Source organism: Crinia signifera, chromosome 8 (assembly GCF_055691185.1).
Source record: "Crinia signifera chromosome 8, ASM5569118v1, whole genome shotgun sequence".
In the NCBI taxonomy this organism is placed as follows: Eukaryota; Metazoa; Chordata; class Amphibia; order Anura; family Myobatrachidae; genus Crinia; species Crinia signifera.
In genome coordinates this window covers 3187107-3213777 of record NC_139224.1, presented here as the reverse complement: position 1 = coordinate 3213777, position 26671 = coordinate 3187107, and the positions used below count along the sequence as shown (strand labels likewise).

At 46.4% G+C, this 26671-nt stretch overlaps 2 protein-coding genes across 2 annotated transcripts in view; one reads left to right on the top strand and one right to left on the bottom strand.

Moving 5' to 3' along the window:
- LOC146025633 (rab GDP dissociation inhibitor alpha-like) overlaps positions 1–13903 on the top strand; it is a 49107-nt gene extending 35204 nt beyond the window's left edge. Inside the window, exons 10-11 of the mRNA XM_083155590.1 lie at positions 11402–11456; positions 12601–13903. Coding sequence (XP_083011716.1) covers positions 11402–11456; positions 12601–12753 — 208 coding nt within the window. The 3' untranslated portion in view covers positions 12754–13903. The remainder of the gene's footprint in view (positions 1–11401; positions 11457–12600) is intronic.
- On the bottom strand, positions 1360–9114 carry LOC146025632 (uncharacterized). The gene is made up of 2 exons (XM_083155589.1): positions 1781–9114; positions 1360–1586 (listed from the first exon to the last, which is right to left on the bottom strand). The coding sequence occupies exon 1, from the start codon at positions 7880–7882 to the stop codon at positions 2813–2815; it is 5070 nt and encodes a 1689-aa protein (XP_083011715.1). The 5' UTR covers positions 7883–9114; the 3' UTR covers positions 1360–1586; positions 1781–2812.
- Positions 13904–26671: the final 12768 nt, after the last annotated feature.

Here is a 26671-nt window from a genome sequence, read left to right as displayed (position 1 = left end):
CCTGAGTTCAGGGGCCGTCTGCGATGTCGGCCAAACTCAGGCGTTTTTGTAAAGGGGCAATCATTTACAGGGCATGGTTGTGCATTGTAAGCGTTTCCTCCTCGTTTCCCGGCATACCACACGGTCGCTGAAATTGGGCAGCATTATATCTAGCCCATACGACTAGTACAGGGACCTGGCATCTGCCTGGCTACATCAGTATGCCCCAAGTTCTGCCCTGCCCCAGGCTCTTCCCTTGAGCTGTGGAGGCGGGTGCATGCTGGCGATGGAACATATGCATATATCATGTAGATACAGTATGACATCATGTCCAGCTTGTTCACACTTAGCATTTATTACTTGGTCTGGCGCGTCTCACACAACACAGTAATTATTGTCGGACATGACTCCTGCAGGTATCGGGGATACATTTATAGTTAGATGTATTCCTTACCATGCCTTGTCTGCAAGTCTAATAATAACTCATATAGTGATACAGTGGCCACTGGCCAGTTACCTCCTAACTACTATCTCATAGTACAGATCACACGGCCGGGATTGGTGTGTGTATGGGCACCTTTATAGTAACTAATATAGTGATACAGTGGCCACTGGCCAGTTATCTCCTAACTAATATCTCATAGTACAGATCACACGGCCGGGATTGGTGTGTGTATGGGCACCTTTATAATAACTAATATAGTGATACAGTGGCCACTGGCCAGTTATCTCCTAACTACTATCTCATAGTACAGATCACACAGCCGGGATCGGTGCGTGTATGGGCACCTTTATAATAACTAATATAGTGATACAGTGGCCACTGGCCAGTTATCTCCTAACTACTATCTCACAGTACAGATCACACGGCCGGGATTGGTGCGTGTATGGGCACCTTTATAATAACTAATATAGTGATACAGTGGCCACTGGCCAGTTACCTCCTAACTAATATCTCATAGTACAGATCACACGGCCGGGATCGGTGCGTGTATGGGCACCTTTATAGTAACTAATATAGTGATACAGTGGCCACTGGCCAGTTACCTCCTAACTAATATCTCATAGTATAGATCACACGGCCGGGATTGGTGCGTGTATGGGCACCTGTATAGTAACTAATATAGTGATACAGTGGCCACTGGCCAGTTACCTCCTAACTAATATCTCATAGTACAGATCACACGGCTGGGATCGGTGCGTGTATGGGCACCTTTATAATAACTAATATAGTGATACAGTGGCCACTGGCCAGTTATCTCCTAACTAATATCTCATAGTATAGATCACACGGCCGGTGTTCAGTCTCTCACTAAGCAGCTTTGGCAAATTCGAAACCTACAGCATAACCCTCCTTTACTTTTCAATAATCGATCTTGATATACGATGTCTGAAGAACGGTGTTTATTATTCAGTAAAGGGATCATGTATATATATGCGATGATTGATTAGATGGTGTATATACAAGTGAATTGGAGAAGTTGCATATTCAATGAATTGGAGAAGTTGCATATACAATGAATTGGAGAAGTTGCATATACAATGAATTGGAGAAGTTGCATATACAATGAATTGGAGAAGTTGCATATACAATGAATTGGGTAAAACTGTAAATAAAACATAAACATGCAATTACAATCTGCATATAGAAAAATGCAAGGTAAACATGCAGTACACATAACATTGTGCATATAACCTGACATTATGGGTAAAGGTATATGCTAGAGTGTAACTGGTATTGCTAACATACATAACTGCCTAAATGAGTTAGGGGTGACACAGTTTTGAGTGATAAACTCACCATCGAATGCTGTATCAGGCTGGACCATGTGAGCTGTGTCTGTCTGCATACATGTGAAACTTAATATGGCCCCTGATGATCCTCTTTGTCCCAGAATGCATTGCTAGCTAGCTAGCTACAGAAAGCTAAGGGGGACAAACTACCTAGCATACAGTAGCTCTGTACTGACCACAGGAAGGAGTGGATTATGCAAAACAGAGAAACAATAGAACACAACAGAAACTTATGCTGAAGGCATGACACTCCCCGTCTGGTATCACTGATACCATATATTAAACTCTAAGATGATAACAGTAAGAACAGTTCGGATACTGGTCTGAGATAGAACTTAGTCTCTCCTTGTTTACAGAGCTTGACCTCCACCTTACGGACTTTCCCATCCTTACTTGGGAATGTTTTGGTGACGAGACTTAAAGGCCACTCGTTACGTTGTGCCTGACAGTCTCTGATGAGCACAATGTCACCTGGTTTTAAGTTGGGTTTGGCAACTTGCCATTTGCTTCTTGGTTGTAAGGTAGATAAGTACTGACTTTTCCACCTGTCCCAAAAAGTGTTTGCAAGGCTTTGAACTTGTCTCCATTGACGTTTAAATAAGTCTTTGGTGTTGAAATCTCCTGAAGGAGCATAAGCAGTCCCAGTCTTCTGAGTAAGAAGAGTGGCAGGGGTAAGTAGAAACTGAAGTCAAGGGTCTGGCATTGATGATAGCTGAGACTTCAGCCATGAAGGTAGTTAAACTCTCGTGGGTGAGTCTTGCAGTTCCTACTTGCAGAAAGATGGAATCAAGGATTCTGCGTATTATTCCTATCATCCTTTCCCATGCACCTCCCATATGAGAAGAATGAGGAGGGTTGAAAGTCCACATACAACCTTTCTCACTAAGGTATTTCTCCACTCCCTTTCTGTCGATGTTTGAGGGAATTTGTAATTCCTTGGCTGCTCCAACAAAGTTGGTGCCTCTGTCCGAACGGATGTGTTTTACAGGACCACGGATGGCCATGAAGCGTCTTAGTGCATTAATGAAGCTTGAAGTGTCTATTCTATAACTTCAATGTGAACAGCTCTGATGCTCATACAGGTGAATACAACTGCCCAGCGCTTGCTGTTTGCATTGGCTCCTCGAGTGTGTCGGGTAATGATGGTCCAAGGCCCAAATACATCAAGACCAACATTTGAAAAAGGAGGATCTGTACTAAGCCTGTCTGCTGGAAGATTAGCCATCTTCTGAGTTTGAGAAGTACCACGAAGTTTGCGACAAGTAATACATTTAAAGATTATGTTGCTTACACACCTTTTTGCCCCAATAATCCAGAACCCTGCTGACCGTAGAGCTCCTTCTGTAAACAGTCGTCCCTGGTGTTTGACTTCATTGTGATAGTGTTGCACAATTAAAGAAGTAATGTGATGACTTCCAGGAATGATTAAAGGGTTTTTCTCATTTGATCCTAAGTTCGCTTCTTGAAGGCGACCTCCTACTCTCAATAAATCACTCTCGTCGAGAAACGGGTCTAGTTTCTTCAAGGTGCTGTCTCTTGGAATAGGATTTCCATTGGTAAGGTTGTGAATTTCTGTGGCATAGGTTTGATGCTGAACAATACGGATAATCAGGTTCTGAGATTGTTGTATTTCTTCTGGTGTGTAAGTACTTTGACAGTGATGCCAACCTTTACACTTAATCACATTTGTAGCTGTACTGTGTTTAAATGAACGGGCTATGTGGGTTAGGCAGGTAATAGCCCTAACAAGTGATTTCCACGTTGAGAATCTTTGGAATCTTTGGGATCCAAGTTGACGATCTGAAACCATGGTATGGATTGTAGTTACTTGTGGACGTATTTCAACATCTGAGTCTGCGTCTACTAGTTCGAATTGGTCTCTTTGAGGATTGATCAAATCTGTCTGGTACAAGAATTCAGGTCCCATGAGCCATGTGGTGTCTTTGAGGAGACTGGCTGGAACGGCTCTTGTGGCGTGATCTGCGGGGTTATGAGCAGTAGATACATAGTTCCACTGTTTTGGATTGGTAGATCTCCTGATCCTTAGCACACGGTTGCTGACATAAACATGGAAACGTCTGGTCTCGTTGTAAATGTACCCTAATACTACTTTGCTGTCAGTGTAGAATTCTGTTTCTGAGAGTTCGATAGGCAACTCTGATGAGATTAATTCAGCTACTTCTACGGCTAGTACTGCAGCACAAAGTTCTAGCCTGGGCACTGTGTGTTCTGGAAGAGGTGCTAGCTTTGCTTTGCCCATGACGAATCCAATGTTACATTGACTTTTATTGTCCATGGTTTTGAGATATGCAACAGCAGCAATTGCTTGAACTGAAGCATCTGAGAATACACACAGTCTCTGCTTTTGCACTTCTGTGGAAGGTACAGGTGCATATGGGCGTCTAACGTAAAAGTTGGTTAAGGCGGACAGAGAACTTTTCCACTCTTCCCACAATTCCCTTTTTCCTAGAGGCAGAGGGGCATCCCAGTCGGATGATTCACAGGATAGGTCTCTGAGCAAGGCTTTACCTTGAATGGTGACAGGAGCTGCAAATCCTAAGGGGTCGTACAAGCTATTGACAGTAGATAAGACACCTCTGCGAGTGAAGGGCCTTTCTTCACTACTTACTTGGAAGGTAAAGGAGTCAGATTTCAAGTCCCATAAGAGTCCAAGGCTACGTTGGGCTGGTGGCGAATCAGTTCCTAGATCCAAATCCCTTAAGTCAGTGGTATGATCTTGTGTAGGGAAGGCTTCCATGACTTTTTTGCTGTTGGAGGCTATCTTGTGAAGCCTGAGATTGGAACAAGCAAGCATTTCCTGAGCTCTCTTGAGAATGCTGATTGCGGTCTCTTCTGTTGGCATAGATTTCAAACAGTCATCCACATAGAAATCTTTTTCTACGAGCTGTCTAACATCAGAACCATACTCTAGTTCACCCTCTTGAGCTGAACGTCTGAGTCCGTAGATGGCAACTGCAGGTGAAGGGCTGTTACCAAAGATGTGTACCCTCATGCGGTACTCTACAATGTCCTTAGAGGGGTCGTTGTCCCTGAACCAAAGGAATCTTAGGAAATTCCTATCCTGTTCTCTCACAAGGAAACAATGAAACATTTGCTGAATGTCAGCTGTGAAGGCAATAGAGTCTTTTCGGAATCGTATGAGTACTGCAAGGAGTTTGTTGTTAAGGTCTGGACCTGTCAGGAGCACATCATTTAAGGAGATACTTTCAAATTTAGCACTGGAATCAAATACAACTCTGATCTGACCTGGTTTCTTTGGATGGTATACTCCAAACATTGGCAGGTACCAGCATTCATCTTTCTCTTTAAGAATGGGAGCTATCTCAGCGTGACAGTTTTCAAATATTTTGCTCATGAAAGAAAAGAAGTGATCTTTCATCTCTGGTTTTCTGTGAAGATTGCGTTTAAGTGAGGAGAAACGTTTGAGAGCTTGTTCTCTGTTGTTAGGTAGACGTTGTCTGGGTGTTCTAAACGGTAGAGGGGCCACCCAGCTGTTGGCATTGTCTTTAACTAGTCCTTCCTCCATTATTTCCAAGAATAGTTTGTCTTCTATGGACATTGCTACTTGGTCATCCCTTTTTGTCCTTTGGAAGACTGTGAATCCCAGATGATCTTGGTAGTTGTCACAGATCTGGTCGTCACTAAGAGAATCTATGGGAGTCCGGTGTGGTAGTTCCTTAATGAGGAAGTGGTTGTGACATGGTTGAAACAGAGAAGGGCGTCCATTTTCTAAAGTGCAAGTAAGCATGGTATTGATAGAAGCTGGTTTGTGCACACTCCCAAGGCATACCTCTCCTATTATGACCCATCCTAGGTCTAAACGTTGAGCATAAGGTGCATTGTGTGGACCATTAATCTGACTTCTGACTTTGTGGACTCGTAGGAGATCTCTCCCGATGAGTAGAGATACCTGGGCTTGTGAGTTTAGTTCTGGTATCAGATGTGCTATACGTTTTAAATGTGAATGATGAAAGGCTGCATCTGGTGTAGGAATTTCAGACCTTTTCTCTGGGATATCATCGCACTCGGTGATTGGTGGTAAGGGAAGACGTGTCTTACCATCTATGGATTCCACTATATAGCCAGTGGCTTTCCTTCCTGCTGCCTCAAAACTCCCTGCACAGGTTTTTAAGGAGTAAGGGGTGCTGGGGCCTCTGATGTTAAAGGTCTCAAAGAAGTTTGATCTGGCTAGAGAACCATTACTTTGGTCATCTAGGATTGCATAAAGTTTGACAGCTTTATCTGGTTGGCCTTTGGGGTAGACTCTGACTAAACAGATTTTGGAGCAAGATCTGTTGCTAATGGCATCTTTGCAGACTTCGGTACATTGCACAGTCATCTCTGGTGTTGCTGCATTAGTGTATTTTTGCTCTGCATTATGCTCCCCGCCATGCTCTGTGTCACTGTGGCTGTTTTGTAAAGCCCATGTGGGAGGCCCAGGGTGTAAAGCTGTGTTGTGACTTGTGCTGTGACATTCTGTGCAGTTAAGACTAACCTTGCAATCTTTGGCGAGGTGAGATGAGGAAGAGCAGCATTTGTAGCAGATACCATTTTCTCTTAAGAAGGCCTTACGGTTCTCTAGGGACTTTTCTCTGAAGGCTCTGCATTTCAGGAGAGGGTGTGGTTTGTGATGCAGAGGGCACTGCTTGGCGGGATCTTTCTCCCTGGTCTCTTGGTGAGCAGAGCTGATAAACCTGTGGGAAGAATCTGAATTATGAACGTTAGTCTTGTGAACTGTGACTGCAGTTTTGCGAGGGTTAGGTAGCGCAGGGGTAGTGCCTGTTAGGGTAAAGGCAAAACTAGGGTCATTCCTGGTCTTGGCTTGCTGACTTACAAAGTCCACAAAAACAGAGAATGGTGGAAATGGTACCTTGTTACGCTGTTTGAACTTTGAACCATGGGTAATCCATTGTTCCTGTAGATTATAAGGTAGTTTTTGCACTATAGGGTTAATGCCTCTGGCGGTGTCTAGAAAAGCAAGTCCTGGCAAGTCTCCCTCACATTTGGCTACTTGGAGCTCCATTAGTAAGTCGCTTAACTCTCTAAGTCTCTGATAGCCTCTGTTAGGTAGCCTAGGAAAATCATCAATCCTTTTGAACAGTGCATTTTCTATTACCTCTGGTGAGCCATAGCACTCATTAAGTCTGTCCCAGATCATTTTAAGGCCATACTCAGGATGGTTAATATTAATCACTCTTATCCTTCTAGCATGTTCAACTGATTCATTCCCAAGCCATTTAATTAAGAGGTCTATCTCTTCACTATATGAAAGGCCTAAATCTTTGATTGCGTTTTGGAAAGAGGATCGCCATGCTCTGAAACTCTCAGGGTGATCATTGAACTTTGAGAGTCCTTTTGTGACCAGGTCACGGCGTGCAAGAAATCTGGCAAAGTCTAATGTATCTTGATTGGCTCTAGGTGCATTAGCATGGTGGGTAAGTGGTGTGTTATCATGGTTGTAGTTTGCGGCTACAGGCTCTTGGCGTGAGGGTGAGTTGTCTCTCATGGATCCACTGTGAATGGAGTCCTCTTGCTTGCAGGTTTGCAGTCTGCTACTGACTTGTGGTGGCACTGCATAGTGTACTTGGCTTGTTTCATTTATGAAATCTGATTGCATATCTTGTACTGGTGGAGCGTTGCTGCTATTTGCGGACACTTGGCGCCTGTATTCTGCTGCACGTTGCATTGAATTCTGTGATCCAAGTTCTGCATCAAGTATATTAATGGTTTCTTTTATGTTGACGCGTTCTGCAGACTCTAAGAACTCTGCTTCGGCCATAGCGGCGGCAGCTTCCCTCTCAGCAGCAAGCTTCTCACTAATTGCTTCTAAGCGTTTTTTCTCCATATCCTTTTCTGCACCCAGACGTACCTTTTCTGCCTCCATGTGAAATTTCTCTATTTCTTTCTCTGCTTCCAAACGTGATTTCTCTACTTTCAACTGCATTTCTTGCTCAGCAAAGTTTGCCCGTACCTTTGCAGCTTCTGCTTTTGCACGTGCAAGGATGGCTGCATTGCTAACTGATGTTGATTTGGAGGAACCAGAGATGTAGGACCTTGTTTTGCATGAAGATTTTGTTTTATGAGACATACTGATGAGATGTAAATGCTTGACTGCGTAGAGACTGCTGTATTGCCGTGTGCAGGTAACTGTGCTGACAGTGTAGCAGAGCTCTGTGAAGTCAGGTTCTTGGAACTGTTAAGCTGTTTGACTGTGCAGGGACTGTTGTATTGCCATGTGCAGGTAGCTGTGCTGACAGTGTGAGGTTTCTGTGTAGTCGAATGGCGGTACTCCTATTGCTGAGTTGCCACTGTTAGCAGACTGTATAGAAACTTGTGCTGTCATATGCAGATAGCTGTGGCTGGCAGTGTAACAGATCTGTAAGTCAGTACATGTGATCCACTTGCTGACAGACAATGCTGCTGACAAATTCAGGATGTATGTTTTAAGTTGCAGACAGCCTGATATTTTGCTGACAAATCAGTGTTCGTGTGTCCAACTCGATGGTAGCATCGATGGCATCGATGGTTTGCTGATGAAGTCAGTGTGCATGTGTCCAAATGCTGATAGCATCGATGTTTTACTGTTCAGTCTCTCACTAAGCAGCTTTGGCAAATTCGAAACCTACAGCATAACCCTCCTTTACTTTTCAATAATCGATCTTGATATACGATGTCTGAAGAACGGTGTTTATTATTCAGTAAAGGGATCATGTATATATATGCGATGATTGATTAGATGGTGTATATACAAGTGAATTGGAGAAGTTGCATATTCAATGAATTGGAGAAGTTGCATATACAATGAATTGGAGAAGTTGCATATACAATGAATTGGAGAAGTTGCATATACAATGAATTGGAGAAGTTGCATATTCAATGAATTGGGTAAAACTGTAAATAAAACATAAACATGCAATTACAATCTGCATATAGAAAAATGCAAGGTAAACATGCAGTACACATAACATTGTGCATATAACCTGACATTATGGGTAAAGGTATATGCTAGAGTGTAACTGGTATTGCTAACATACATAACTGCCTAAATGAGTTAGGGGTGACACAGTTTTGAGTGATAAACTCACCATCGAATGCTGTATCAGGCTGGACCATGTGAGCTGTGTCTGTCTGCATACATGTGAAACTTAATATGGCCCCTGATGATCCTCTTTGTCCCAGAATGCATTGCTAGCTAGCTAGCTACAGAAAGCTAAGGGGGACAAACTACCTAGCATACAGTAGCTCTGTACTGACCACAGGAAGGAGTGGATTATGCAAAACAGAGAAACAATAGAACACAACAGAAACTTATGCTGAAGGCATGACAGCCGGGATTGGTGCGTGTATGGGCACCTTTATAATAACTAATATAGTGATACAGTGGCCACTGGCCAGTTATCTCCTAACTAATATCTCAGTACAGATCACACGGCTGGGATTGGTGTGTGTATGGGCACCTTTATAATAACTAATATAGTGATACAGTGGCCACTGGCCAGTTATCTCCTAACTACTATCTCACAGTACAGATCACACGGCCGGGATTGGTGCGTGTATGGGCACCTTTATAATAACTAATATAGTGATACAGTGGCCACTGGCCAGTTATCTCCTAACTACTATCTCATAATACAGATCACACGGCCGGGATTGGTGCGTGTATGGGCACCTTTATATAGTAACTCATATAGTGATACAGTGGCCACTGGCCAGTTATCTCCTAACTACTATCTCATAGTACAGATCACACGGCCGGGATTGGTGCGTGTATGGGCACCTTTATAATAACTAATATAGTGATACAGTGGCCACTGGCCAGTTATCCCCTAACTACTATCTCATAGTACAGATCACACGGCGGGGATCGGTGCGTGTATGGGCACCTTTATAGTAACTAATATAGTGATACAGTGGCCACTGGCCAGTTATCTCCTAACTAATATCTCATAGTACAGATCACACGGCCGGGATTGGTGCGTGTATGGGCACCTTTATAGTAACTAATATAGTGATACAGTGGCCAGTTATCTCCTAACTAATATCTCATAGTACAGATCACACGGCCGGGATTGGTGCGTGTATGGGCACCTTTATAATAACTAATATAGTGATACAGTGGCCAGTTATCTCCTAACTAATATCTCATAGTACAGATCACACGGCCGGGATTGGTGTGTGTATGGGCACCTTTATAATAACTAATATAGTGATACAGTGGCCACTGGCCAGTTACCTCCTAACTAATATCTCATAGTACAGATCACACGGCCGGGATTGGTGTGTGTATGGGCACCTTTATAATAACTAATATAGTGATACAGTGGCCACTGGCCAGTTATCTCCTAACTACTATCTCATAGTACAGATCACACGGCCGGGATTGGTGCGTGTATGGGCACCTGTATAGTAACTAATATAGTGATACAGTGGCCACTGGCCAGTTATCTCCTAACTAATATCTCATAGTACAGATCACACGGCCAGGATTGGTGCGTGTATGGGCACCTGTATAGTAACTAATATAGTGATACAGTGGCCACTGGCCAGTTACCTCCTAACTACTATCTCATAGTACAGATCACACGGCCGGGATTGGTGCGTGTATGGGCACCTTTATAGTAACTAATATAGTGATACAGTGGCCACTGGCCAGTTATCTCCTAACTACTATCTCATAGTACAGATCACACCCTGGGATTGGTGTGTGTATGGGCACCTTTATAGTAACTAATATAGTGATACAGTGGCCACTGGCCAGTTAATGCCTGCCGCGGGTGGGACAGCAGGACAGGACTCGAAAATCGGGACTGTCCCGCTGTAATCGTGACAGTTGGGAGGTATGCCAGTGGCAACAATGATGTTATAACACTGCAGGGGCTGACTGGGCCTCCGAATTAGCCCTGGCATTTATGCACGCACATCCTGAAGTCCACGCGAGTCCAGCGGCTCTCTCTGTGCCCCGATCAGATGGTGGTGCTGCCACTGCCAGTCTTGAAAATGGATGGACAAATAGGCCCAGGTGGCCATCGGCCCTTCTGGCTTTTGCCCTCCCTTGCCTCTGTGGCTGGCAATCGGTGCCACTGCCATGAGAAAGTAAAGAGCTGTAAGCAGTGCAGTGGACTCCTCCCATTAAATGCCATATGACATTTATATATATAAAAGGCTAAGTACTCCTCACCTTTATGAGGTGAAGAACCACCAGTAACCACTAGAGGCCACTCAATGGACCAAACTGCTCCTTCGTGTGCTAAAAGATGTCATAACAGAAAGGGAAAGCAATTTTTGCAGGGACACTGATCTATTTCCATATTGCTGGATATAGAGAGAGGGAAATGTAAAGACGGAGATTTGAGGTAGGAGCTGATAGGGAGTGACTGTTGGGTAGAGAGTTTGTGGGCTAAAAACTGTCACGGCTCAAATTTATAGTAAAATCGGTCACAGCTCAAAGTGAAAGAACATTGCAGAAGCCGTCATTTTGATATTTTAGTTAATTAGTTTTAGACTATTTTTATGCTGCCACTAATGCCCCAGGTTCATTGGGTTTCATTGGGTTTAACATTATACCCGTGATTACAAAAGATAAAACAGACTTTTCATTTTCTCTAAGATTTGTGGCCATTACGGACCAGTATATCCCGAAGCACGATGGAACGAAAAACCAGGTAAGAACGTAAGTGTGCACCATATCACATAACGTAAGTCTGCACCATATTTGTGATATTACACATAAACATCAAGTGCTGTGGGATGAGCCTCTTGCACTATACACTGTTAGCTGCTGTACTCCGTACCAACATATTATTGTGAATGACTTCTTTCCCAGCATTAGATACATAGCAACCAAAAAGCAATCTGGGGCTCTCAGCAATCTTGGTGCAACTACTTTGTGTGATCATCCACAAAACGACTTCCTCCAGAAGTAGAGAAGTAAAGTGCAGAATCCTCTGTAATGGTTCCTGCTTCCATTGCATCATACTTGCCTTCCCAGAAGTTGAGGGAGACTCCATATTTTTCAGGTGGTCCCCTGCACCCCTGCAGCAGTAAGTGGATCTGCCGTATCCCGACTGCTTCCTAGTGCAGTGGGCAGGGTGGGGCTGAAGTATGGTGTCCGTGACTTAATATGCCCAACAACAATTGTATCCCCCCACCCTTAAACTGTATTCACTGTCACAAAACCCTGTATGGGCCTTTACTTGTTATTTTATCAGACAAGAGCTTCCCCTATGGTAACCCCCCCCCCCCCCCCTACCCATGAAACTGGTTATGTTGTCACCAGGATTTAGGGCAGATCTATCAAACCATCTAGAGAGGACAAGGGGAGGTGCTATGAAGTGATGCTAGGATCCCATTGGATGCAATTTGTCCTTTTTAGATGCTTTTAGCCTCAAGCTGTGGCGGCTTCAGAGGTGGGACTTCAGCGCAATCCTCAATTCAAATAGAGGAGCCAGTGATTCCTAAATGGCGAGGTTGTAGGGGAATTTGGTGTGGTTCTCCTATTTGAATTTTGGACTGCACTACAGCCCCACCTCTGGATCCGCCACTGGTGTAAAGTAATTATTATGAACAGGTGATGGTTGGCAAACGGGTTACCAGTAAAGACAGGGCTTTGGCATGGAATGGAGCACACTGCAATGTCAAGTGGATTCCAAATACCTAATTCTCCAAGGTGACAGACAGGGAAAACCTTCTACAGGGTCACACTTGTATTGTAACCACAAGGCTTGCATCTAATGAAATGCCCTAGCACCGCTCTACCTTCCATGGGGAACCGATTTATACAATTGTCAGTCATTTGTCTTTCTACAGATTTTTATCTCCCAATCATATGATGCCACCACTCACTTTGAGACCACCTGTGATGACATTAAAGACATCTTCAGAAGAATGACAGGCTCCACTTTGGACTTCAAAGACATGTGGACTGCATTCTCGGAGATGGACAAGAAGGGCACAAAGTGACTTTTATTCCATTGACGTATCCATTTCCATATTAATATTTGTATTGTTTTTCTCTGCCTTTATTGGGGTGTGGTATAACAGACCGACAGTCCGGATTCCGACAGTCATTAGCCCGACGTCAGAATCCTGACCCCTTTATTGCACTCCATCTTGAATTTTATGTGGATGTTGTAAATGTTTTTCTTGCTTTCGGAACAGTTTCAATTTTTTTACATAGTTAATCTGCCATCATGCATCATAGATACGTCTTAAGGAGCCCATACACGCTCCATTCTGTGCTCCGCGATGCGATGTGTACTATTTAAGTACCGAACGGAGCGTGTATGGGCTCCTTATCTCCAAAAACTCATTCTATGTTTATTTATATTTTAAAATATATTCATACATAATATTAAGTTAAGTGCAGTGATCTGGCAACCATTGGCCGATATAATACTATGAGGAGATGCATTTAACTTTTTGAAGATGTCAAGAGTGGGTTTTGCCCATATCAACGTACTAAATTATAGCTATCATTTTATATAAGTATTTAAAAAATATTATCTAGAATATGATTGGTTGATTACATACTTGCTTACTTTTGAAACTAGAATCAGGGAGATTACAGTAGGATGCGCCATTGAGGGCCATGTCAGACTCTACGAAAAGGGAGTGTCTAGACCACATATGGGCCCTTATTCTGATCGGATCGGTACGGCCCGCGTGCGGCCGTACCGCCGATGTTTTTACTCTGCACATGCGCAGAGGTCATTCTGCGCATGTGCAGCCCCCTTCGCCGCAGACGTATTTCGTCCGCCGCAAAGGGGGCGGATAGGGGCGTGAGGGGCTTCATCCCCTCATTTCCCTATGTGTACGCCCCGCGTTTCATGGGCGTTCCCATGCAAACGCGGGGCGTATGCATGGAAATGAGGGCATGACGCAGCTCATGGGGGCGGAAAGCTGACGTCGCCGGATGTCAGCTTTCAGCCCCCATACAAGCTACCACACGGACGATTGTCCGTGTGGTCTCAGCTTGCGGGAGCTGCCGCGGCGTGCGGACCTGCCTTCGATGGTCGACGACCATCGAATGCAGGGGGCAGCTCCCACCATGGTGGAGGCGTAGCCTCCACCATTTTTATGCGGATCGCCAGCCGTCCGTGTACGGACGGCCGTGGCGATCCGTAGGGTGGGCGGGGATTCGTCTGGTGCGGTCGGAGCCGCATATGCGGCTCGACCGCACCAACCAGAATAAGGGCCATGGTCGTGTCTAGGACCACATATGGGCGTGTCTAGGACCACATATGGGTGTGTCTAGGACCACATATGGGCGTGTCTAGGACCACATATGGGCGTGTCTATGCTTACATACTTGTTGTTGTGAAATATTTCGATATAAACATTAGTAACAACATATTTTGGGAAGTTTTGTGAGTAGTGATACTAACTGCTGTCTGCAATATGGGGTTTGTTGTCGCTGTGATATTTATTTTCTTCTCACTCACTGATTCAGGTGATGCCTATGCAATAAATTCCAAATCCAATTTGACCTTGTGTGATTCATCCCTAAGCATAGAAGTATGTTTTGGTATAGTGAATGCTATTTTTTTGTTAACAATGACTGTCTGCAACTTGTAGGAACTACGTATATTATTGGATATGCTGTTTTAAATACCATTATAGCATTAGTCAAACAATTATGGACACCAGATACTGTAATTAAACAAATGTATTTAACTGAAGAAAGATTACTAGAGAAAATACTTCTCCTTACAGCGAACAGCAGCAGCGCACTATGGATGAGTGCACACCAGCAGAGAAAAGAATGACCCTGTATGATCATTGTTCTGCTGTCTCTCTCCTGTCTGGGGTTTCCACAAGAGGGGATAATCAGCAAAGACTCCTAATCTGAGTGGTTAATCACTGTCCTTGTAAAGGTCCTTAGTGGCACTGGCAACCCTGGCAGAATCAGAAGAATTGGGGGATTAAGGGTCTTATTCAGGTCCGTTCGCAGATAGCCTGCGTTCTCACAAGGACAGATGTTTTGTTAGTGCACACACCCAACACAGCGGGCAGGGGGCAGAGAGGGGCGTGTGCAGCCCCATTATCATATGGGAATGCCCAGCATTTCATGGGCGTTCCTGTGCTAATGAGGCCGTGACGGGTGGTGGTGGGGGGGCAGCTGACATCACCGGATCTCAGCTACCTGCCCATTTCCTCCCCAGCATGTACGCACATGTGAGGTTGCTCAGAGCAACCTCACATATGCGTGCACCTTCCTCATCATTCGATGGTCTGCGACTATAGAAAGATGTGGGAGGTTCCTCCTGCCCTTACTGTATAACATCCATCTGCAGGCCCCTGCGAGCAAGTCGCCCTGCAATTGCGTGGTGGCAGCCAACCATTTGCAAGGTGGGGTTTGGTGAACCAGAATAACCCCCCAGAGTACAATGCATGGCAGAAGGAGATTTATGCCTCTCCTGCCAACTGGTTACTTTCTCACATTCCTGGCACCAATATTTTGGCAGTTGTGCTCCTTATCTCTGGAATTCTCTACCCCTCCCTATCAGACTCTCCCTACAAATCATTAAACAGTCTCTCAAACCCACTTCTTCATTACAGCCAGCCATCTCTCACCCTAACCTTCTACCCCTTCTGTGTCACCCCTGTGTGTCTGCCCCTCCCCTTCTGTGTCACCCCTGTGTGTCTGCCCCTCCCCTTCTGTGTCACCCCTGTGTGTCTGCCCCTCCCCTTCTGTGTCACCCCTGTGTGTCTGCCCCTCCCCTTCTCTGTCACCCCTGTGTGTCTGCCCCTCCCCTTCTGTGTCACCCGTGTGTCTGCCCCTCCCCTTCTGTGTCACCCTTGTGTGTCTGCCCCTCCCCTTCTGTGTCACCCTTGTGTGTCTGCCCCTCCCCTTCTGTGTCACCCCTGTGTGTCTGCCCCTCCCCTTCTGTGTCACCCTTGTGTGTCTGCCCCTCCCCTTCTGTGTCACCCCTGTGTGTCTGCCCCTCCCCTTCTGTGTCACCCCTGTGTGTCTGCCCCTCCCCTTCTGTGTCACCCCTGTGTGTCTGCCCCTCCCCTTCTGTGTCACCCCTGTGTGTCTGCCCCTCCCCTTCTGTGTCACCCTTGTGTGTCTGCCCCTCCCCTTCTGTGTCACCCCTGTGTGTCTGCCCCTCCCCTTCTGTGTCACCCCGGTCTGTCTGCCCCTCCCCTTTACAATGTAAGCTGTAACGAGCAGGATCCTCTCTCCTCATGTGCCTTTCTTAGAATATATATATATTTCTGCCACCCTAATAATTGATTCAGTGTACTGTACCATGATGCCTTGTACTGTAATTCATTATTTGTTCATTTGTTTGTTTTTGCTCATTTATGTATTGTTAGGCGCTGTGGAACCCTTGTGGCACCATATAAATAAATGATAATAATAATAATAATAAGGACTGAACGGAACCTACTGCAGGATGCGGGAGAGAAGGCAACTACGTTTAATTGATTGCTATGCACGTCCCACAGCCTCTTTCTAATTGCCAATATATGACAAAAAAACATTCTGGTGCAACCCCCCCTCATTGTCAAGGGTTTCTTACTCACTGCCAGACTACATGCTCATTGTCAGGGGTTTCTTACTCCCTGCCAGACACATGCTCATTGTCAGGGGTTTCTTACTCAATGCCAGACTACATGCTCATTGTCAGGGGTTTCTTGCTTGTTGCCAGGGATTACTATGCTCATGGGTAGGGTGTTATATGTTCATTGCCAGGGGATCACATGCTCTTTGCCAGGGGGTTACATGCTTGTTGCCAGGGGGTTTCTATGCCCATTGTGAGGGAGTTACATGCTTATTGCCAAGGGTTGCATGCTCATAGTGCTCCTGGAACCTGGCACTTCCAGGACGCTCTGTATGCACTGCCCTTCATTTACATCTGTCACCAACAAGGCATCGGCCATTGCTGCAGGGCCGTTTTCACAGATTCCATGCTGAGGGGTGCCATGAGGCAGGGGCAGATCCAGGGGATGTGGGGGAAGAGGCAGATCGCTAAACCTCCCTTATGCTGCTTTCCCACTGCCTACCCGGGTAAAGACCTGTTTTTTTTAAATGGGTCTTTACCCGGGTAAGAGCCACAAAGACCCTTTCCCACTGCAGCTTTTAAACGGTAAAAACCGTTTAAAAGCAGTAAATGTCCCATTCACACTTACCCGTGTAAACCACAAAGCAACACGTTTAAACTCTCTAGTAAACCTTGCCTGTCATTAAAAACATCACATGCACCAATCATGTTCTTAACCTTTATTATTATTTCTAAATACCGTTTAAAACCCTTTCCCATTGCCAAAAACTCTTACACGGGTAAAACACTGCTTTTTACCCGGTTAACAAATACCGGTATTTGTTACCCGGGTAAAGCAACCTGGAGCTTTCCCACTGCAGCTCTAGCCGTTTAAAAAGGCTAAAAAAACGGCATTTTACCGTGTAAAGCCTGCAGTGGGAAAGGGGCATAATAGGCATATTCGACCAGGGCTCCCATCAGGAATTTTGGGACCCAGGACTCATTTCCAGTCCCGTCCCCCCCCCCCCCCCCCCCCCCCCACTGAGCTGCAGCCCAGAGGTCCTGGAGCGCAGGCTTTTTCAACTCAGGATGACGGCGGCCAATTAAGAGGCAGCACTGGCTGGAGAGCCAATCAGAGCTTGCGTACCGGCAGCCACTCTGATTAGCTGCTGGTACGCAAGCTCTGATTGGCTCAAAAGCCAGTGCAGCATTTTAATTTGCTGCTGGTGTCCTGGGTTGAATAAGTCTGCGCTCCGGGACCTGCTTTGTTCAGCGCAGAGGAGGGCAAAATTCAAGGGTTGTGGTGGGCAAAATGAGCAGCCCGGGCCCTTCCAGAGGCCAGGGCCCAGGACAGCTGCACCCAAAGCACCCCCCTATTGGCGGCCCTGTATGCGACTGCTGCACTGTGTAGCAGTTTGTGAAAAGCCCTGTACACACTATGCATGATAAGGATATCGTCTAGTGTGTATGCACTATATCAGTGGTTCCCAACCTGGGGTACTAGTACCCCTGGGGGTACTCTGCAGACCAGTTGGGGGTACTTGAAAATAATATTGGTAATGGCGGAAGATGAAAAAAAGTATTTTGATGGCAGAAGAAGAAGACCCATTGCTATGGAGAAGAACCATGTTGTGCCACTTATGGTTCTGTCTTCAGCGTCATCAGCGTCTCATTGTGCTTTTGCCTGACCAGCAATCCATGGGGAGCTTCCCATGCTGCCCTCAGACATCAGCAATCATCTGTCCTCCGCTGACACAGGTGGAAGAAGCAGCGGCATTAATCCTACAGGTGTAAGTGGGAACCCTGGAGACATTACACAACCAGCGAGCAGACACAGAAGGGCACGATTCCTGTCCGCTACTCCTTAAACCTCTGAGCGTCTGATGCTCCCGCCATTCCTTTAACCTTAAACAGACCAAGCACCCCCACCTATAAAGCGCCCCCTCCCCCTCCCCTTTCCCCTTCACCTGGAATAACCAAACTGAGTCATTTATTTATGGCGAATTAAAGGTCACATTTATTAATCAGATTACCAATATAATCTTACTCGCTCAGGTGGCAAAGATAGCACTGCGGTCCACCAGCCCTCCAACGTAACTGAATCAAGCCGCCCGGGGGTGGGGACCCCTTCTCGCACCTGAAACATGTAACCGCCCGGGGTCCCCAATTGCCCGCTCCGACGCCAGGCTTTGGATCTTGCACCCCCTCTTCTGGGGTGCCTCCGTTTCCTGGTGCCAAACTTTGGCTGGCCCGCAGTACTTCCGCCTCTGTTAAGACAATCTCTCCTGTAACTAGAACCGCCCGGAGTCCCCCAATTGCAACCCCCACTTTGACGCCAGGCCTTGGATCTTGCACCCCCTCTTCTGGGGTGCCTCCGTTTCTTGGCGACAAACTTTGGCTGGCCCGCAGTATTTCCGCCTCTGTTAAGACAATCTCTGCTGTAACCTAGATGCTGTTTGGATGTTGCTCCTTCTTCGTCCAAGGGTGGGTGGGTGGGACAATCCTTACGGTGTGCCCTCTTGCTCTCTCTGATCCTCCCCCTACCTGTCCTGTCCTTAAGTATAAGTCTACTCCCATGGGGAGGCGCCTACTACCTGCTTCTCTCTTACCTTCCCCCCTTTTATCACCCCTTATCCTTTCACTGCTATCTCCCTGCCCCCATCCTAATACCAGCAAGACAATGGTAGCATCTCATGGCATTGGGAGCGCAGACTAATAGTTTACGGTCTCTCCCGGCTAGTCGCCGCTCGCTCCTATTAAACCTCTGAGCGTCTGATGCTCCCGCCATTCCTTTAACCTTAAACAGACCAAGCACCCCCACCTATAAAGCGCCCCCTCCCCCTCCCCTTTCCCCTTCACCTGGAATAACCAAACTGAGTCATTTATTTATGGCGAATTAAAGGTCACATTTATTAATCAGATTACCAATATAATCCTACTCTCTTAGGTGGCAAAGATAGCACTGCGGTCCACCAGCCCTCCAACGTAACTGAATCAAGCCGCCCGGGGGTGGGGACCCCTTCTCGCACCTGAAACATGTAACCGCCCGGGGTCCCCAATTGCCCCCTCCGACGCCAGGCCTTGGATCTTGCACCCCCTCTTCTGGGGTGCCTCCGTTTCCTGGCGCCAAACTTTGGCTGGCCCGCAGTACTTCCGCCAACGCTAGGTTCCTAGAACCATAGCCCGCCACCTCACCGTGACCTTCCCTCGCCCTATTAATCTAGAACCTATATGTAACCATCTGCACGCTCTTCTCTGCTCCTGAACTGAAATGCTTCCCCACCGTATCTCACCCTTGGACCCCGTTCCGGGAGTCCTCATTTTCCTCCTGCAATGAGTTCCTGAAGGGTGTTGCGAATGCCTCCCTGAGCATCGCTGCTTTAAAGACATCTTTGCATACGCCCTTTGCTGCTGCCATGAGCTGTAGCTTCTCCCTGCCGCAGGCACTAATGAGTCTTTCACCAGCTTGTTCACGCCATATTGACAACCTTGCATAAATTAGGAGGACAGGTTAACCTTTGCAGCTGTGTTTGCGGTGCTGCCTCCCTAAAGGCTTCCCATTTTCCCCTTGAGAGGGCATCAATTATGTTATCTACCCCTGGGATGTGCTTGGCGCAAAAGTTAATGTAGTGCCGCAGGCAAACCAATACCAAATGCCTGATCAGATTGATCGCTGGTGGGGAGGAGGCACTTTGCTTATAGACCGCCTGGACCACCCCCAGGCTGTCATACCAGAAGGTTATTTCCTTGTTGGCTAACCTGTTACCCCACAACTCCACCGCTACTAAGATCGGGAACAGCTCTAGCAGCAGCATGTTCCTGGTCAGTCCTGCTTCGTCCCAGCTCTGCGGCCACTGCGATGCGCCCCATTCTCCCTCGAGGTACCCCAAAACCCCAAGAACCATCAGCGTCTGTCCAGGTCATCAGCCTGCCCGCCCCCTCCGATCCTTAGGCATCTGCAGGTGGAAGAGGAAGTGTTGCACTGCGAGGTGACATAAAACATGTTAGTTTGTACTGTGGAAATTTGTAATGTCCCATTAAGCCCCGTTGGCATTGGACATTGTTGGACTAAGCTTGTTCAGTAAATAGTGCATTACCTTTGTTCTAAATGACCGTGAAAGAGAACTTGTACTAAGCTTCAAAAGAAGGGGCTGTTATCCCTTGTATTAGCATAAAGGTTATAAGATATAGCCACCACATTGCTGGCAGGTGCACTGCGCATAGGTCTTCCCTGCTAAGGCCAAGCATGTACCCCTTTAAACAAAAAACTAAAAAAAAAATGAACTTACAAACTTAGTTGCTGTGAGAACTATGGTTCCACCCCTGTGCCCTAATTATATACATTACTTCTTATACAATTGCATGAATTGACTTAACAGAATTCTAACAGCAAAGGATTTTTTATAAAGCAGCAGATTAACCCAGCGCTTTTCAGGAAGCAACAGTAAGTTTGGATCTGCCAAAGATATAACAGTCTAATATGAAGTAAAATGCTTATCATGCACAAATGTAATGAATTCACTTATTGATATCCTGTACTATTATTATTATTGTACATACATGCACGTAACAATGAACTTACTCATTTGTATGTGACACCATATTATATTACTGACTGCAGCTTAATCTAACCTGTTACCATATATCATTCCCCCATTCAGCAACATATTTATAATACTGTCTATTATACCCCTATGATGCCTTGCACGCTGAAAATTGCACTGCATAATTAATTTTCCTGCCTTATTTTGCATTATATTTAACATTAAACAGCATTATTTTTTAACATTAAAATCAAAACAATGCGTTCCCATATTTGGATTCTGCCTATCTAAGCATATGCTTTGCCGTATCCTAATAACACTCTTAAGCAATATTATATTATGTTCTGAAAACTATGTCATTCCCCTAGTACATATGAAATGACACGACTCGGCGCTCATCTGTAATCATGCATTTCATGTTTGTACGGCGCTGCGAAACACTTGTGGCGCCTTATAAATAAAACTATAATAATAATAACCATATTAATGTCTTATTGCGCAAATTATACATTTGTTTATCATTGCTAGGCAGCCTGCTGACTCCATTGTATGCTCTGCCTAGTGGGAGGAGTAGATGAATGGATTGTATTGAAAGGATACCTCTATCATGATATCTACATGCTATGCCATGTAAACAAACCCTCAGTAATTTAATTAGGGGGAGGGGGGGATTGGACATTTTTTGCAACTTGCCTGAACATTGGGCCTAATTCTTTGCTGTTTTGCTAAAGGCTGCAGCGAGTATAATAATAAATCCCTAAGTACTCATTTTTTGGCCTTAAACTGCTAGAAGTCTGCATTGAAAAAACTTCAGCACTGAATCCCAACTGTACTGTTAGGTTATAGGTGTGAAACTCTATTAGGTGCTGTTATTCCTTAGGGGAAGTTACCCAGCATAATATAAAACATGTGGTAAAATTCTATCTGCATTAAAGATTGAATTCATAAGAGAGACATTGGGAGTTTGTGACATCAGATGGTAGCAGGGTGCTGAATATGGAATTAAGTAAAAGAATAAGAAGGGATACAAATGCCAATAAATAAAGATACTTATAATATTTCTGGATCATTCCTCTGGTGCTTTCTGGATGTTCTTGCTGGTGCCCGCTGCTGCTGGGAGTCGGGTAAGGAGGGGACGGGCTGCGTTCTGGCTGCGAGTGCGGCCCTGGGGATGCTCCAACCCAACTCTGTGTGTATGTCCCGGCTGCTGCTGCTTCTCTTCGGCGCTGCTGCCCGCTGCTAGAGTCCTGTCTTCTGCCTCTTTCTTCCTCACGGCCGGCCCGTTCCTCCTGGCGCCGATCTCAGATCTCCTGCTGCTGGAGCCCTCCTTGCTTTCTTCTGCTGCTGCTCCGGTCCCTTAAATCTCGCTCGCACTTCTCTGGATCTCTTAGGACAGTCCATTGCTTCTTTTTAACTTTAAAGCTGCTGGTGAGTCTCCACAATCCTTACGGTGTGCCCTCTTGCTCTCTCTGATCCTCCCCCTACCTGTCCTGTCCTTAAGTATAAGTCTACTCCCATGGGGAGGCGCCTACTACCTGCTTCTCTCTTACCTTCCCCCCTTTTATCACCCCTTATCCTTTCACTGCTATCTCCCTGCCCCCATCCTAATACCAGCAAGACAATGGTAGCATCTCATGGCATTGGGAGCGCAGACTAATAGTTTACGGTCTCTCCCGGCTAGTCGCCGCTCGCTCCTATTAATATAAGGACATGCACAAGGACACACATACCGCTAAGTACTGTCTATATTTTAAATTGAGAGGAGGGGTACTCATCAATGAAAAGCCTAATCAAGGGCTACGGGAGAGAAAAAAGGTTGGGAACCACTGCACTATATCATTAACAACACCTCCTGCAGTAAAATCTGACATTATCATCAATGACTGTATGTTCAGCACAGGGCTGGGTGATATCACCGAACAATATTGTTAGGTGTGTATGCAAAGCCGCCCCTCCCCCCCCCCTGCTGACAGCGCTGGGCAGGAGTAAAGCTGCTCAGTGTGTATGCGCTAAGCGGCGGTCATCGCCGTCCATACAAGCTGGGCATCATCACCCAGTGTGTACGGACCTTTAAGCTGATCATGAAAGATATTGTGCATACACACTGAACGATGGGTGCAAATGGCATGAGCAATATTGACAGATGTGACCTGCATGTCCGGAAGATGTCCATATCGGTAACAATAAGCATTGTTGAAGATATCAGGCATACACACTAGAAGATATTGCCAGCAATATCACTCAGAAGCCCCTTTCTGAACGAGATTGATGCCAATATCGTCTAGTGTGTATGGGCCTGTATGCGGATGACTGTTCTTGTCCATTTTCCAGGTTTAGGAGCAAACAGTTGTTCCCAGCAATGTCCAGATTTTCATTCCAGCCAACCAGATTGGGCAGATAATCTTCTGGTGTGTATGGGCCTTTATCCGCCTCAGATCGCATAGATTACGGTAGATCTGATTATTAATTGGAAATTTCCAGCTGCCTATTAAGTCATTAATAGGAGGTGGGGGTTAACCGAAGGGGTACTCAGCGCGCCCTGACGGCTACCTCTGTAGAGATGGGTCGTTCGCGAACGATCCGGTTCTTTTGAACGGTCCACTTCAAAGAACGAGGGAGCCGTCGATCCCAAAATGGGGATCCGGATCAGTTACGTTTTACGTTGCATACAATACAATGCATTGCTTGAGCTCAGCACTGCCACCTTTGGCAGCTGAGATATTTTCTTCTAATTGGAGACTGTGAGTGAATAGAAAAACAAGCCTGCTTGTGCTGCTGCTGTGTCATGTGCAGATCTAGATTCTTCTTGAAGCCCTGAAGGAGGTCAACAGCAGACTCAGCAGAGGCATTGCAGGATTGCTTCACCATCTTCTACTAGTACAGTATCACAGAAAGTTGTGTAGAAGTATGAACACACATTCTCACAGACACACAGACTTTAGTTAGGCAGTGCACATGTTTTTTTTTTTTTTTTACTAGATCTGTGTTTGCTGGGATGTGTAGTACTTTTAACTTTAATTTGGAGGGGGAGGGGGCCTTCTTTTAACTTTCATTTGGGGGGGGGGGGGGGGCTTGGCAATGAGCAAATTTAGTCCCCCTTGGCAATGAACAAATGTAATCCCCCTTGGCAATAAGCAAACTTAGTCTCCCTTGGCAACGAGCAAAATTAATACCCCTTTTACACCGCCGCAAAACCCCGGGTCTTCAGCGGGTCAGACCCCGGTCAGCGGCAGTGTAAATGGGACATGCCGTGTCCCTTTACACGGGACTTCTACCCAGGTCCTGGGAACTGGATTGTTCGTCAGACAAGCGTTGGTCAGACAGTCACTAGGTCGACATGGGAAAATGTCGACATGGAACAAGGTCGACGTGGTTTTAGGTCGACATGGACGTTAGAGTGACATGAGGAAGGTCGAAAGGTCATAAGGTCGACATGGGGTTTTCGCTGTTTTTTGACCCGAATGTCAACACAGTTGGAAGTGAAATCGGACCCTCGCATCGCTTGCGATGCTTCGGACACAGTGGCTCACTTCGCTTGCCACACTATTATAATCTCACTGCATGCCCTAGTGTATGGTAGGGCATGAAATACCGCCTGTCGGCACATGTCGGCTCAAAAAACAGTGAAAATCCCCATGTCGACCTTATGACCTGTCGACCTTCCTCATGTTGACCTATAACCATGTAGACCTTGTTCCATGTCGACGTAAAACCACGTCGACCTGTAACCACGTTGACTTTTTCAACACACCCTGTATGTTACCTTGTCATTTGTTTTTTGTTTGCTATGTACGGCGCTGCGGACACTTTGCGGCGCCTTATAAATAAACGTACTACTACTACTAACCACGTCGACCTTGTTCCATGTCGACCTAAAACCATGTCGACCTTTCAGCATGTCGACCTAGTGTTGTTGACCTAATGTCGACCAAACGACCGTTTCCCCAGGTCCTGACCTGGGTAGAACATGACTATGACCTGGGTAGAGGGCAGTCGGTGTAAATGGGTACACTGGGTCATCCGAACCGGCTCCCATTTACATCAATGGGGGGCCGCAGCATCCGCAGGTTGGACAGGGGGGCACAGACAGCCTGCACTGCTGTCTGCTATATTCAGCAGACAGCAGCGGAGGAGGTGAATGGATGCCGGTGTGAGGCATCCATTCACCTCCAGGACGATGGCTGGAGGGGTGCACGGGGACTAAGGGGCAGCCCAGCAGCTTACCTTGGTGCTGGGCTGTCCCCAGCACGGCGATCAGTGGTCCCGGTGGGGATCACCGCGGGCCTGGCGCTTGGAGATGATGTCATTACATTTCTCTAAAATGTGCAATGTACAGAACGCTTTAAGGAGCCGCATCCCGCTGTAAGCTCCTCTTCTCCTTCTGACACCCTCCGTGTACTCCCTGGCTAGCAGCTGTACATGTACCAGAGCCATGGTATCTTCTACTCTAGTAAGCCCGTATCCCCTAAATGTATCATCGGGGAACCGCAACAGGAATCTCCGATCCCTGCTGCGATCCCCCTTTAAGCGCCGCCGGCCGCATCCCCATAGGTTTCTATGGGGGATGCGAAGCTGCCCGATGTATCAACATCGGGCAGCCCGGCTTCGCACCCCTGGGCTACCGCCATTCTGAGATGGCGATAGCCCATTGTAGTCTATGCCTACACATCGCACTGCCCGGCTCGGATGAGAGGGGTCAGTGGGGGTCTGACCCCCCGGCTTCCAGGTTAGGGCTTCGCAGGGACGGGCTCCTTTCGGAGCCCTGTCCCTGCGCCCTCAAAATTGATAAATTGCCCCAATATGATCAACACCCCAGGACACCACCTCACAAAGGATTATTCCCTGTATTTGTCATTGTACAAGTATATAGGTAGGCATGAGGGAAATGGTTGTATTTAATGGGTGAGTAGACACTTTTATTTTTATATCATAGGGACCCCCTCCTCCCTCCCGAAACTGGCAATGAAAAGGGGTCTTCAAGAGGGAGGCCTGATTTGTACAGTGAGCCACAGAATATCAGACTCCACCTCCCCCTACTGCCGTATCCGGCGGCGTGTATGCCTGAACTGCTGAGGGCCTATTGGGGAGATATTCAAGGGGAGGGGCTACAGGCTAATTGTAGTAGTACAGAGACCGGTAGCCCCACAGGAAAGGACCCTGAGATATATAAGGGGGCAAACCCAACGTATTCAATATTCAATTATCTACTGTGTTTACCACGCAGGGCTATTCAATTATTAGTCAATTTCCCCTGTGTGTAAAACCATAGATTCTACGGGCTAATACTGCGGAGAACAATCTATGTTAAGTGCACCACCTAGGTCAGGGTTAGAGAACCTTTGGCCCCAGCTGTTGTTGGACTACACATCCCAGCATTCCCTGCAACAGTTTTATCATGGCCAAATAGCAAATTGTAGCAGGGCATGCTGGGATGTGTAGTCCAACAACAGCTGGAGGGCCAAAGGTTCCCCATCTCTGACCTACGACTTTGCTCTGTTTCTGGACTTCCCTCTTAACGAATGATTGCTATTACCTGTTCTAAACAGGTAAATGGGTAAGAAAGGTGTTTCCACACAGGTAATAACAATCAAACATTAAGAGGGAAGTCCAGAAACAGAGCATTGTGTCCCTCCTGGAAAGGGTCATGTTGGGAGGTATGGTACACTAACTCAAACCATAAATAACTGTCTTTTTTACACAAACAGAGCCGTAGAGCCGCCCAAAGGGTCCAGATCTTTTCACTGACCGATCCGGGTCGACCCGGGTCCGCTCAAAGAACCGTTTTGCCCATCTCTACCTCTGACAGGCAGAGCAGCTGGGCCTGGGTGTCAGGCCGCGGGGCATGCC